Source organism: Mercenaria mercenaria, chromosome 14 (genome assembly GCF_021730395.1).
Source record: "Mercenaria mercenaria strain notata chromosome 14, MADL_Memer_1, whole genome shotgun sequence".
Taxonomy (NCBI): domain Eukaryota; kingdom Metazoa; phylum Mollusca; class Bivalvia; order Venerida; family Veneridae; genus Mercenaria; species Mercenaria mercenaria.
In genome coordinates, this window is record NC_069374.1 from 15,148,160 (window position 1) to 15,163,778 (window position 15,619).

General features: G+C 33.0%; 1 protein-coding gene across 7 annotated transcripts in view; it reads left to right on the forward strand.

Annotated features, from left to right (window-relative positions):
- The window catches only part of LOC123526445 (WSC domain-containing protein 2-like), a 66,650-nt gene extending 51,269 nt beyond the window's left edge, over window positions 1–15,381 (forward strand). For 5 of the 7 annotated variants that reach the window (XM_045305590.2, XM_045305592.2, XM_053522974.1 and 2 more), the window contains 3 exons: window positions 10,928–11,029; window positions 13,672–13,768; window positions 14,651–15,381. In XM_045305590.2, coding sequence (XP_045161525.2) covers window positions 10,928–11,029; window positions 13,672–13,768; window positions 14,651–14,966 — 515 coding nt within the window. In that variant the 3' untranslated portion in view covers window positions 14,967–15,381. The other 2 variants (XM_045305595.2, XM_053522975.1) reach the window with 2 other exon arrangements.
- The last annotated feature ends 238 nt before the right edge of the window (window positions 15,382–15,619 follow it).

Sequence of the window (15,619 nt, forward strand, 5' to 3'; positions counted from 1 at the left end):
GTTCTTGCCCAAAACCACAGTAGGTAGGGCTTGATATTTGGTAGGTTAGTTTTAAACTACCCCCAGGGTCAAATATGGTCCCGCCTAGGGGTCATATGGGTTTATCATACACTTATATTGGAAAACTTGGCAAAATCTTCTTGTTCAAACCATAGGGGCCCAGGGGTTTGATTTTTGGTATGTATTTGTCATCAAATAGTCATCTACCAAGTTCATTCAAAGAATTCCCCTAGGGGCCAAATATGGCAACGCCCCAGGATCACATGGTTAATGTAGACTTACATAGGGAAAACTTTGACAATGATGTTAAAGGGTGTTTTCATGAATGTTACTTATGTTACAGTGGCGTCATTTTGTAGTCCAAAAAGTTACACATGTTACACCTCATTTCTTAAATTGGCCGAAAAAAAGGTCTTTAGTAGTGTTATATAGATGTAACAAAGATGTTTACAAGGCTGTTTCATGGGTTTACTTATGTACATGTGTCTAAGAAGTGGCGTGTTTTTTTCTAGTCTAAATGTTACGCATGTTACACCTCATTTCTTAAATTTGGGCGGAAAACGTCTTTATTAATGTTATATAGATGTAACAAGAATGTTACAAGGATGTTACATGGATGTTACTTATGTTACGTGTGTATAAGAAGTGGCGTGTTTTTCTAGTCAAAATGTTACACATGTTACACCTAATTTCTTAAATTTGGCCGAAAAACGTCTTTAGTAGTGTTATACAGATGTAACAAAGATGTAACAAGGATGTTACATGGATGTTACTTATGTTACGTGTGTCTAAGAAGTGGCGCGTTTTTCTAGTCAAAATGTTACGCATGTTTCACCTCATTTCTTAAATTTGGCCGAAAAACGTCTTTAGTAGTGTTATATAGATGTATCAAAGAGGTTACAGGAGGTTACATGGATGTTACTTATTTACGTGTGTCTGAGAAGTGGCGTGGTTTTTTTTAGTCAAAATGTTACACATGTTTACACCTCATTTCTTAAATTTGGCCCGAAAAACGTCTTTAGTAGTGGGTTTTATAGATGTAACAAGGATGTTACAAGGAGTTACATGGGTGTTACTTATGTTACGTGTGTCTGAGAAGTGGCGTGTTTTTCTGTCAAAAGTTACGCATGTTACACCCCCATTTCTTAAAATTTTGGGCCCAAAAACGTCTTTTTGGTCGTGTTATATAGATGTAACAAAGATGTTACAAGGCTGTTACATGGATGTTACTTATGTTACGTGGCTGAGAAGTGGGGTGTTTTTATAGTCAAAATGTTACACATGTACACCTCATTTCTTAAATTTGCCGAAAAACGTCTTTTTGTAGTGTTATATAGAGGGAACAAGGATGTTACAAGGCTGTTACATGGGTGTTACTTATTTACTGTTGTCTGAGAAGTGGCGTGTTTTTGTAGTCAAAATGTAACACAGTTACACCTCATTTCCTAAATTTGGGCGGAAAAACGTCTTTATTAATGTTATATAGAGTAACAAGGATGTTATAAGGCTGTTACATGGGTGTTACTTATGTTACGTGTGTTGAGAAGTGGGCGTCCCTTTTGTAGTCAAAATGTTACACATGTTACACCTCATTTCTTAAATTTGGCCGAAAAAAGTCTTAAGTAGTGTTATATAGATATAACGAAAATGTTACAAGGGTGTTACATGAATGTTACTTATGGGTTTCGTGGTCTGAGAATGGCGTCCTTTTCTAGTCAAAATGTTACACATGTTCACCCCATTTCTTAAATTTGGCCGAAAAACCCTCTTTAGTAGTGTTTATAGATGTAAAAAAGATGTTACAAGGATGTTACATGGATGTTACTTTTGTTACGTGTGTCTGAGAAGTGCGTCCCCTTTTGTAGTCAAAAAGTTACACATGTTTCACCTCATTTCTTAAATTTGGCCGAAAAACGTCTTTAGTAGTGTTATATAGATGTAACAAGGATGTTACAAGGATGTTACATGGATGTTACTTATGTTTCGTGTGTCTGAGAAGTGGGGGTTTTTTTTTGGTCAAAATGTTACGCATGTTACACCCATTTCTTAAATTTGGCCGAAAAACGTCTTTAGTCGTGTTATATTTGATATAACAAAGATGTTACAAGGCTGTTACATGGAGTTTACTTATGTTACGTGTGTCTGAGAAGGGGGCGTGTTTTTATAGCAAAATGTTACACATGTTACACCCATTTCTTAAATTTGGCCGAAAAACGTCTTTTTAGTGTTATATAGATGTAAAAAGGATGTTTTCAAGGCTGTTACATGGATGTTACTTATGTTACGTGTGTCTGAGAAGTGGCGTGTTTTTGTAGTCAAAATGTTACACATGTTACACCTCATTTCCTAAATTTGGGCGAAAAAAGTCTTTATTAATGTTATATAGATGTAACAAGGATGTATAAGGCTGTTACAAAGGGTGTTACTTATGTTACTGTGTCTGAGAATGGCTTCCTTTTGTACAAAATGTTACACATGTTAAAACCTCATTTCTTAAATTTTGGGCCCAAAAAAAGTCTTAAGTAGTGTTATAAGATATAACGAAATGTTACAAGGCTGTTATATGAATGTTACTTATGTTACGTGTGTCTGAGAAGTGGCGCTTTTTTAGTCAAAATGTTACACATGTTACACCCAAATTTTTTAAATTTGGCCGAAAAACGTCTTTAGTAGTGTTATATAGATGTAACAAAGATGTTTTCAAGGTGTTACATGGATGTTTACTTATGTTACGTGTGCTGAGAAGTGGGGTCCTTTTGGGAGTCAAAATGTTACCCCATGTTACACCTCATTTCTTAAAATTTGCCGAAAAACGTCTTTAGTAGTGTTTATAAGTGTAACAAGGATGTTACAAGGATGTTACATGGATGTTACTTATGTTACGTGTGTCTGAGAAGTGGCGTGTTTTTCTGGTCAAAATGTTACGCATGTTACACCTCATTTCTTAAATTTGGGCCCAAAAACGTCTTTATATGTTATATAGAGTAACAAAGATGTTACCAAAAGGGTGTTACATGGATGTTACTTATGTTACGTGTGTCTGAGAAGTGGCGTGTTTTTATAGTCAAAATGTACACAAAGTTACACCTCATTTCTTAAATTTGGCCGAAAAACGTCTTTAGTAGTGTTATATAGATGTAACAAGGATGTTACAAGGCTGTTACATGGATGTTACTTATGTTACGTGTGTCTGAGAAGTGGCGTGTTTTTGTAGTCAAAATGTTACACATGTTACACCTTATTTCCTAAATTTGGGCGGAAAACGTCTTTATTAATGTTATATAGATGTAACAAGGATGTTACAAGGATGTTACATGGATGTTACTTATGTTACGTGTGTCTGAGAAGTGGCGTCCTTTTGTAGTCAAAATGTTACACATGTTACACCTCATTTCTTAAATTTGGCCGAAAAACGTCTTAAGTAGTGTTATATAGATATAACGAAGATGTTACAAGGCTGTTACATGAATGTTACTTATGTTACGTGTGTCTGAGAAGTGGCGTCCTTTTCTAGTCAAAATGTTACACATGTTACACCCCATTTCTTAAATTTGGCCGAAAAATGTCTTTAGTAGTGTTGTATAGATGTAACAAAGATGTTACAAGGATGTTACATGGATGTTACTTATGTTACGTGTGTCGGAGAAGTGGCGTCCTCTTGTAGTCAAAATGTTACACATGTTACACCTCATTTCTTAAATTTGCCCGAAAATCGTCTTTAGTAGTGTTATATAGATGTAACAAAGAGGGTTACAGGCTGTTACATAATGTTTACTTAAGTTACGTTGTCCGAGAATGGCGTCCTTTTAAGGGAAAATGTTACACATGTTACACCTCATTTCTTAAATTTGGGCGGAAAACGTCTTTATTAATGTTATATAGATGTAACAAGGATGTTACAAGGATGTTACATGGATGTTACTTAAGTACGTGTGTCTGAGAAGTGCGGGGTTTTTCTAGTCAAAATGTACACATGTAACACCTCATTTCTTAAAAATTTGCCCGAAAATCGTCTTTAGTATGTTATAAGATGTAACAAAGATGTTACAAGGATGTTACATGGATGTTACTTATGTTACGTGTGTCTGAGAAGTGGCGTCCTTTTGTAGTCAAAATGTTACACATGTTACACCTCATTTCTTAAATTTGGCCGAAAAACGTCTTTAGTAATGTTATATAGATGTAACAAAGATGTTACAAGGATGTTACATGGATGTTACTTATGTTACGTGTGTCTGAGAAGTGGCGTGTTTTTCTAGTCAAAATGTTGCGCATGTTACACCTCATTTCTTGAATGTTACGTGTGTCTAAGAAGAGGCGTCGTTTTGTAGTCAAAATGTTACAAAATGTTACACCTCTTTCTTGAATTAGGCCGAAAACGTCTTTATAGTGTTATATAGATGTAACAAAGATGTTACAAGGGTGTTACATGGATGTTACTTATGTTACGTGTCTGAGAAGTGGCGTGTTTTTCTGGTCAAAATGTTACGCTGTTACACCCCATTTCTTAAATTGGGCGAAAAACGTCTTTAGTATGTTTATATAGATGTAACAAGGATGTTACCCGGCTGTTACATGGATGTTACTTTTTTACGGTGTGTCTGAGAAATGGCGTCATTTGTAGTCAAAATGTTACACGTTACATCCTCATTTCTTAAATTTGGCCGAAAAAACGTCTTAGTAGTGTTTATAGATATAACAAAGATGTTACAAGGCTGTTACATGGATTACTTATGTTACTTGTCTGAAAAAGGCGTCAATTTGTAGTCAAAAAGTTACACATTTACACCTCATTTCTTAAATTTGGCGGAAAAACGTCTTAGTAATGTTATAAGAGGGAACAAGGATGTTACAAGGCTGTTACAAGGCTGTTACATGGATGTTACTTATGTTACGTGTGTCTGAGAAGTGGCGTCATTTTGTAGTCAAAATGTTACACATGTTACACCTCATTTCTGAAATTTGGCCGAGATACGTCTTTAGTAGTGTTATATAGATGTAACAAGGATGTTACAAGAATGTTACATGGATGTTACTTATGTTACGTGTGTTTGAAAAAAGGCGTCTTTTTGTAGGCGACTATTTGCATGCTACTGAACACTACTTAAACGTCTTTATACATGTTACTTAATGTTACATCTTGTTACTTGATGTTATTCTTGTAACAAATGCAAAGTGTGTCACCAAATTGGGCCAATTTTATGCCCTATCTCATACACTACGGTAACCATTGTTGTCTTCCAAACTGAATATGATTGTTCTTCTTTCAGTTAAAAAACGATTCATACCTTGATCTTCTTTTCACTTGTTTAAGATATGTTTGTGATGAAACATCAGGTATTGTGCATTTACGTTGTCTTTATGAACTTTCATACGAATTGAAACAAAGTACAACAGGCTACTGTCATTTGATGTAAATTTAATCAGGCGAAATTGGCCCAGTTGTTCAAAACTTTCGTTAAATATTTATCGATATTTTATATTATATATTTTCGTTAAATAGCTAAAGGCTTGTTAATCATTTTGTTAAAGTTTGCTGTTAAACTGTTCGGTTGTTTAGAATTTCTAACAATAAAGACTTTGTTACATTAGCGAAGCTATGTTAAATATTTCGTTAAAATTTTTCGTTAAAAAAAAATCTGTTGTTGGTGAAATGTCAGTACAATAATTCTGTTAAACTGTGCAGTTTAACAATAAATTTAACGCAAATTTTAATTCACCTAGGGATGTACTTTAAAATGTTTGTTTAGACTTAAAGGGAATTCCTATAGTTTTTTATGCGCATCTTTCTGCGCAGCCGACATTTTCTATGGAAAACTGAACTGAAGTCAACATTTGTTGAAACATGTTACAGACAATCTTAAATATGAGGAATTTTGAATGAAATAACATTTTTGATAAGTTATATCAGTAATCAAATGTTGATACTGGTTTATGTTGTATTGACAAGTATCATGCCTGACAGGTATCTTGCTATTTTTGTGGTTGTGTTTTCACATCGCATTTTAGTACAGACAGTGTTGTTCATAAAATGTAAGATAAATGACTTAGTATTGGTAAGACAATATCACCTTTCAGATTATTTAGTATTCAATTATAGAAAGAATTAAGATTTTTTAAAACTTTTTTTTTAAACTTTTAGCAGACATACATGTAATCAATTTGGCCAGGTTCGCGCCATTTCCGTCCGAACAGGTGTTGTATTCTAGCGGTCTTAACATAAAATTTAGCCTGGTGACCCATACATTTTTAGCCATTTTTATGCTCACAATACAATTATCTATACACAAGAAGAAAAAGAAAAAATTCTATGAAAGAGTTTTTTCAAAATTTAAAAAAAATATTCTTCACTATGGGTATTTTTCATTGAAAAAAGTTCACAAAAATAGATATGAAACAATATTTTTTTTTCATTTGTACCCATTATTGTAAGGATAGAGTATTACAAATATGACTATGATATCAAATAAGTATATAATAAAATCTGTAAAAAGAAAAAAACCGTATTGTGCTGCCTAGATGTATATTTTGGTTGGTATTTATAAAAAAGCAGAAAATTATGAAAATGTTGAAAAATCGCTGGCAGTTTCAGCAACAGTGGGTGTGTTCAAAACAACTTTTCACAAAAACAAGCCTGGTGACCTATTGTTTTTATTTGTTCATTGTTTTCAGCACAAATTGTCCTATCATATATGTGAATTTAAAAAAATTCTATGAAAGGAAAAAAACTATAGGAATTCTCTTTAACGAAGAAATTCAAGATGACTACCATGTCAAGATATTTCCCAGTTATTTTCAAAACTTGTGTGTTTCACAACATTTCTTTGAAAACACAAGACTTAAACTTGTTTTGGGAGATTTTATCAACAGTTCTAATGATTTCAAGTAATTTCATTTTAGTTTTGAAGGACTGACAAAACCAAACTCTTCAGGGTCAAGCATGCTATGTACAGTACAGTATAGTATGTAAAAAAACTTATATAAGTTAGGATTACAGGGAGAAATATTAGTAGATCTATTTATAAACAATAAACAAATATTTCATCGTTATACTTCCTGACTTTCTCGGTATTTACGGTTAAAATCCCAAATAATGTATTGGAAAAGCCAGTAATGCAGAATAAGAGAAAAGCAGGATATACCCCTTCTCATTAATTCGGAAACAGATGTTGATCTCCACTTTCTTTGTATTTATTTGCAAAAGTAAACACAATCTCTAAATATAACAACACAATTTGAAGTTGCTTACAACAATGAACATTTTTTTTTATTATTATATGAACATCGATAGGCAAATACACAATGCCTAACAATCAACAGTCCTACTTTATTTATAGAAACCTCTATAAAATCCAAGTGCATACTTTTCTTTATTTAGTAAAACTTAATTATTTCGATTTTTTCTGCTTACAACATATTCAAAATAAAAAAGTGAATGAGGCCCTGACAATAGTATCTCAAAAACTCAATCCTATGCAGTGGCCCACCATCTCTGTATATATCTAACTAACCCAGGTATCCACAGTATTCGGCAGAAGAAGAAGAGGAAGAATGTGTGTACTATATACCTATATGTAATAAAAACTGCAAATCAAAGAGTGTGTTTTTTAAGTCTTGATGTAAAATAAAAAATGCTGTTATATGTCTGCCCAAAGATATATATAAGATAATACTTCTAATGACTGCCATGTGAATTAGATTATTCCACATAATATCGTTCTAACAAATGGTTACTTTGTTAGATACTTTTTTGCAGGATTTAGGTTTACCCAGACATATCTGTTACAGCTATAAGCTGAACTTGGAAATATGTAGGCTGCTAATATACATTCATTCTAACAATATAATTTTGATATACAGAATTTAGGTAGTTTACAAACCTTTTACATATAAATCATTGTTATTTTATAAATCATAAAAAGAGAAGCTATGAAATCTTACACTCACATAGATCATAACAAAAATTGCAAAATAATGGGAACAGAAATTAGTTGAAAGATTTTGTTTTGAGAAGGCAGATATAGGATTTGAAGTGCTGTATTTCTACAACTAGAAATTAATTAGTTACTGGATAATAGTTTAGTTCTTTTTTTATCTTACATAAACTATAGACGTAGAGAAAGCTTTAACTTAGTTTAATCACAGCTGCGTCCTAGACATGTCACAGGCTACCACTGGCAAATTATCTAACTAGTATCTTCTTGGATTTGAAACTAGGAGTTTGACGTTTTCCACAAACATTTCTGTTGATATCAATTGTATGCACTGCATGCAAATCATTTTTATTTGTCAGAAGGATACATTGGAACAGATACTCTGTTTTGTTCAACAGCATGTAGGAAAAGCATATCAGCCTACTTTCTTATAATTTATCTACTGAATAGACATTGGTTTAGTCTAGACTATATAGTCCCCAGATAGTGCGACAGGATTTGAGAGCATGATAAATATATTGAAAAAAAAAGGCACAGATTTCCAGTTTCACTGTGAGTCTGTTGTTCACTGGAAAAAGTAATATGAAAGCAGAAAAAAAAAATAATACAGTTTGACTAGGAATCTTTTATCTATTTTATCTATTTTTTTTGCAGTTTTCTTTTTTTTTAACTTTTCATTTTGTACCTTTTAGAATTATCAGATGAATGATATAGTACAAAATGCCAAATCCTTATTACTTTGTCCAAAAAAAGTCTGATATTGTGTTCATAATTTTTTAAATACATATTAATAAATATGGTAAAATTCATGGTCACATGTTTTTAAACCAACTGCATATAGCAGAAGAAGCTATATTACATTTTGATATTAAATATTTTCATGATTTTATATCCTTCCATGCAGTATTATTCTGTCTAAAATATTACCCTTGTGAAAGTAATCACAGGCAATGAAATGGATTTTTAGATAATATCCTATTATCTCCCAAAATTATTTTGGCTGATTCTCTGTTTCAGTTTGTATTCTTCTAACAATGTTTTATCTAAAAGGTCAGTAACAAGTATTACTGACACTTTTTTATTTACAATCAGGTTCTACAGTCGTATACAAGAGAACAATTTGATTTATAGTATAAACAAATGGATCTTTAGACCACCATTTAACAACACAACAATCACACAAGCCTGAATTCCGCATGTTTTGCAGTATGTTGTAAAAATTACCTCCCTTTAATTATGCACAAGTTTGATATTTTGTGAAGCCAGTTATAAATGATTTTCTAGAAAGGAATGAGCTGAAAATTAATTCTCTCATTGTAAATAGACAGATACCGGTATTGTAAAATTTAACCTTAAGGCCTAAAAAAAAGTCTTTGTTTCCGGTAACATGCTCAAAAAAATTATGGTAGGTAGGTCTGAATTATTTTTTTGGATTTTTTTTAGAGACTTTTAGGAAATTATTTTGTGTCAAAAAATGAATACAAATAAGGGGGTTATGCCTTTAGAGCATTAGTAAGTTGATTTCTAACATCACAGAGCATGTTTAAAGCATAGAAAGTGCAGTTTTGGAACATTTTGTTAAACAGATGAAAAAAATATTCTAGAAGGCCATAAAAACATTTAGGGTCGGGCCAAACATTTAGGGTAGGTCGGGATACCTTTATTTTAGAAATTTAAATACGTTAAATGCTAAATGACAGTCACTGAAAACACGCAGTTTTACTGCATTTAGGAATTGAAGTTCCTATTTTCATGTAACAGACTGACATGATTGAGGCATTTAAATTGAATTTTTAATGTAGCTGAAGTTTTGTGTAATGTTAAAATATATTTTGATGGAAAGACGAATTAAAACAAGATACATAGATACCATCTATTGTTTTGGATTATGTGAATGGCGGTAATTTTTTTGTGGCATATAACAGCAAAAGGTCAAATTCTTATTAATGGAATAAATACAGGATAACACATTTTGAGTAATTTCTGTCTACAAAATGGTACTTGATGTAGCTTAATTTGAAACAAAATCTTTTTTTTAAAGTGTAAAAATTATATTTTTTTACTGTTGGGATAAAATTTCAATCTTATAAGCTGGCTTCATAGTACAATATGTATTTAAATATGTCTGTGATTTAAATGTTTCACATAATCATACTGGTCACTTACATATTGAGACAAAGTTCATTTAAAATCTTTTCTATGTAGAGTTTACATTTGCAATTTTAGCAAATTTCCAAAATAGCTATTTAGTGTAGTATGGAACAATCTTTATTATTTTTGGCATAAATGTTTATCCTCAATGTGTCATGCTAAAAACCCTGGTCACACTTTGTGAGTCAAGTCTCATGTCAGATTTTGTCCATGCAAAAAGCCCGAAATAAGCATTTCTTATTTTTATTTGGCATACAACTCTGCCTGAAAATGAGAGTGTCACATGTACATCCCAGGCATCTATCTCAAGGGTCAATGCTACACTTTTGGGTCATGCATATTTAATTAATTGTATATTCTGTTCATAGACTTTAATTTAGAGAAGTAATTGTGGTTTAAATTGCTAGTATATTTTTCTAAAGTGAGTGATTATTAAAGATGATAATTAATATTAAAACAGGAACTAATATGTGCAAAATTAGAAATAAAAAATAGAGCCAAATTTCTGTATACAAAGTACAATGCATGTTTTATTTATTTTACATCTTTTTGTGACTATGGCCTCTGTTTAAACTGATTTCTAGAGCTGTATATTTCTACTGATTTCAATAAAAGTTCTTGCTTCACAGTGCCTTTTTAAAACAGTTTGGAAACTCTGTGCGTCATTGAAAAATGCAATTAATTGAACAATTAAGATTTTGGGTAAATGTCTGATCATTGATGTTAAGAGAAATATCTTGAAAAGTATAAAGTACATGGCAAACCCCCAAAATTAGTCAGTACAATTAATGTCATTGTTGGAATACTTATTTGATAATGTTTATATATATGTGTATTTACAGCAGCTGTAAAGGCAACAATTCGATCTACGACACCAAACAGTACCATGAAAAGAACATCTGAAATTACAAGTACGTCTACTGAACAAGTTGATCACGATACAGGTAAAATCGGAAGGATAAATATCCAGTAGGAAACAATAATCAGCAACCTTTACTTTATGTTTCCATTGAATGGTACATGTACAAACATTAGTTCTGATGTTAAATACGTAAAATATATCACTTTGTATATTTTGAACTATTTACATTAGAAAACAAATATGACATTTTAAAGCAATTTTGAGGTAGTATATTGTATTTATATCCTTCTTAACTAAATATTTAAGTAAAATAACACGAATAACGTTTTTTAAATACAGAATGTACTTGAAACAATTTAATTTTTCGTTCACTATACCGCCTTGGTTACAGTATAAAAAAGTTTCATCTATACCTTTATTTAATTTGTATGTAGCATTGATACCTACCATTGAGACCATATTTATGTCTCCCACATGTAGTGGAGGAGAGATATTGTTTTAAGTGTTGTCCATTTGTCTGGCAGTCTGTTCGTCTGACTGTCACAAAGTTTGTCCACACAACTTCTCAGACCCACTAGGCGGATATGCACAGAGCTTCACAAAAAGTGACCATTAACAAGCCTAGTTGAGCATTCCGTCGGCATTTTATAGTTTGATGACTTCCGTTAATTTTAAAGTTTTTGGTTACTTCTGTTCTAATCATAGGCGGATCTCCACCAAACATTACGGGAGTGATCAGTACCAAGTCTCAATGTGCATATTATTGACATGTTCCGGATCATTGATTTTCATGGGATTTTTTGTCGTATTGTACCTTTTCCGCATGCGTAAGACAAGTTACACCAAATTTCACAAAAGTGATCAATGTCAAGCGTAATAGTGCACGTCATCGCCATGTTCCGGTTCAGTGATTTTCAGTGAAGTTATGACCCTTGATTTGTTGTATTTTACAGTGTTTACACTACTTGACGTATGTCAGTGGGCCGAAGTTAACCAAAAGTTAACCCAAACTTACGAGTGGTCCGTGGGAGACGTAGTTGTGCAAATCATCAGCATGTTGACATTTAATGAATTTCAGCGGACTTGACCCTTCATTTGTCAACTTCTATAATGTTTGTGCTTCTTCTCTTTGGAATTCCACCAATCTTCACCTATGTGATCATAGTCAAGCCTAGTTTTGTGTATCATTGGAATGTTATGGTTGATGGTTTTCACTGGAGTTATTACCCTTGATTTGTGGCATTTTACAATCTGTGTGGTATGCGTGAGATATACTTTTTCGTGAAAAGCAATCTCTAGTTTCTAATTGTTGCTCTAATACCCCAAGTAAAAGCTTCAGTATCTGCTGATGTGTCAACAACTAAAAAAACAGTATTTACGTAATTTGGATCAAGAAATAACATTTGAAATTGGTATTCAGTTTTCTTTGTTGTTGTAAAGAAATAACGCAATTTGATACCGCCGTCGTAAATGATACGTAAATCCAGGCGTCGAACAAGAGTTCGGCATAAACGGGATTCTTATAAGGGACCAGAACCAGTTAAAAAATTCTATTCATGCAAAATAGTTAATTTTCCGTGATTTATTTTAAATGTATCAACAAGAAAACCCGGATGAATTTTTGGTATATCTGTCCAGTATATACACTGAACAAAACACGAAATCGGGAATGAAGACTAACAAGTATTCTCCAGCCGTTCACTTCATATATATATATTTTTTGAAATAGGTTGTGAATAATGTATATTGTAGGCAGCTGAACGTAAAACACAAACTTCTTGTGGGCAGTACATATTTTAAATATATGTGTAGTCAACTGCAAAGTGCAAAGTACTTAAAGTATCATTTTCTGAAAAAGAGTTGTTTAAGCCACAAAAAAAAGATCTTTGGTAAAATATTTGGAAAAAATGAAGACAACTCTGCTACAACTTTATTGTAGCCTTAGGTGACTATGTACCCTTCATCTCACCATGCACATTTTACCTTTAGGTATGAAACAGCATGCATAATTACTACAGTGGACCGAATTAAGGAAAAATTAAGTCAAGAAATGTTTTATAAGTCATATGGCAACTTTATTAGCTTTTGATCGTGGCGGGAGACCCCAGGTTCCCCTCCGTACATTATTTCATCATGGCGGACACCTGGGTAGAACCACCGAGCTTCCGTACGCTAGCTGGATGGCTTCTGTACATGAAGAATTCAACGCCCCGAGCGAGGCTCGAACCCACATCGGTGAGGGGCAAGTGATTCAAAGTCGGCGACCTTGACCACTCGGCCACGGAGCACCATCCAACATCCCTCGAGGAAAGTGTTGCACTTTTTGTAATGAAATTTTGTCAACAAAATGACGATTTTTATTTTCAAAGTTAAAACCATAGAATGTCACAGGATAATTTTTTTTGAGAAAACGATTGGTCGAAAGAGAACAATCTCTGCTACCTACATATATGCGTCAAATTTTCGGAAAAAATATCTAGAAAAGTTAAAAAACTAAAGAAAACAATTTCAGGACTGTTAGATGCAGGACAGTGTTATCCTGTATAGCAGGTAAAATAGTTAGATTGCTTTTCAACTTCACTGATATAACATGGCCAGGATAAAGATTGAAAAACGGTGTTCACTCAACAATTTCACTCTAAAGCAGATTGTTTCCCTTGTGTACATAGGATTTAGTGTAAATCTCTATATATTTCTTCGCTTCCTGAGATTGATACATTTTAGGAAGAGGAACAGATGACCTCGTTTCCGTTTACATCTCAGTTCCAGTTCTGGTCACGACTGTGGCTGCCCTTACAGGAGTCGTCTTCTGTCTTAAGCGGTAGGTCATTTCAGAATCTGTATCATCAATGAAACTAAAGATATGATAAGTTATCTGGGCAAAGGAAACCAACAAATATGGCAAACACTTTTCGGAGACATACTGAGAATATTTCACTGAGATATAATCAATGTCATTCACACTGTGAATGTAAAACTTTGCCTATCTACTTTAACATTGTGTATAAGTTTCTAATTTTTCGCGTAAAACGGGTTGAAAATTATAATCGAGCTGTCTCCTTAATGGTATATTTTTCGATTCAAATGAAGTTTCATATAAAGTTATGCTGCAAATAATAAAATGAAATGGAACTTTATGTCAGGTGCTTCTTTGTAACGTCTCAATACATCTGACGTCATTTCCGTTTACGCGCTATTGTTTCCTGCACTGCGATTAACATTGGTTGCACTTTAACGTAATTGAGCGCTCATGAAAATTTTCAAGTTGTTCTTGAGTGCCAATTTATATGCTGAAATAGTGTTTGGTAGTACAGAGTCGTTAGAAACATCTGAGAATGGATATAGCACTGTCTCCATTGGTCTACTTCAGGGGCAATACACAACAGACGCAACAGAATCTAGTGGCACATATCACACTCTACAAGGTAGTTCAAAAGCAAATATTAACCAAAACAAACATATAATCTATCTGCATTTAAACTTAGAACTTAGCCTGAGGTAAGTGGCACATGATTGAATGACTGCAGAACACGATGAGAATGGCTTGGGCACAATATGTTTTTAAATGGTCAATATTGCATAATTACTTTGAGTGTTACAATTCGTTTTATCACTAGATTCTGTTGCTTTTCATATTATTATAAGTGTCAGAATTTACCAGATTTGCTTTTCTTTACATTTTAACTATTATGTTGCTTTTCAGAAAAAGCCGACATACTGATGACCAATACGTATGTTTCCGGCGAAAGAATGTTATAAAAAACAGTCATCCGTTTAATACTGCAGTAAATAAAACGTTCAATGTCAAAACTTCCAACGACGACAGTAATTGTTCCCATCGTTCTTCTAACAACACTGTCTCCATTGGTATACTTCAGGGGCAATACACAACAGACGCAACAAAATCTAGTGGCACATATGACACTCTACAAGGTAGTTCAAAAGCAAATACTATCAAAACATCTGATTGTTTTCAGACCGTGTATGATCACGTGATTGTTGGTAACCATATCAACTAGACCACTGACACTGATGATTACTCTCATCTGCATACACTTCAAATAAGCAATCGCCAACAAACGTATTTCAAAATTATAGATAACCATCTTACCGAAGACGATAGAACATCAGACAGATATTGTGTCAATAGCGGTGATCAGTACGAGCGCTCACATCATGAATATGTCATTCCCGAGCTGGAAGAATACCCTATCGTACTGGAATGAAAATACTTTTAAATCTAAGGCTTTTGTTTCAGCGGATGCCAAATTTTATGTGAAATAAAACAAAATAATCCTGAAAACATCTTAATACACAGAAGTTAGGTTTAACATAATTATTATATTAAATTGTTAAATTAATTGTAAAGTAACATGAACTTTACAAATTATGTTTATAACTGTAGTGAAGAGTGAAAAATAAAAGTTTCTACAATTTTAATATTCCGATAAGTTCTTCACGCACTAATCCAATTATAACCGAGGGTAAAGTATTTATCGACGACTTTATAGGTAGGACGATCTGTATGATGAGCTAAATGGAAATTAAATGAAAAATTTTAGAAAATTTTTAACAACATGCTTAGAAATGATCAAGTTATGACTTTAGTATAATTATACTTGGTCTTAAATGCTACATATAAGCAATGATCGTTAGTGTTTTAATTGTTTCT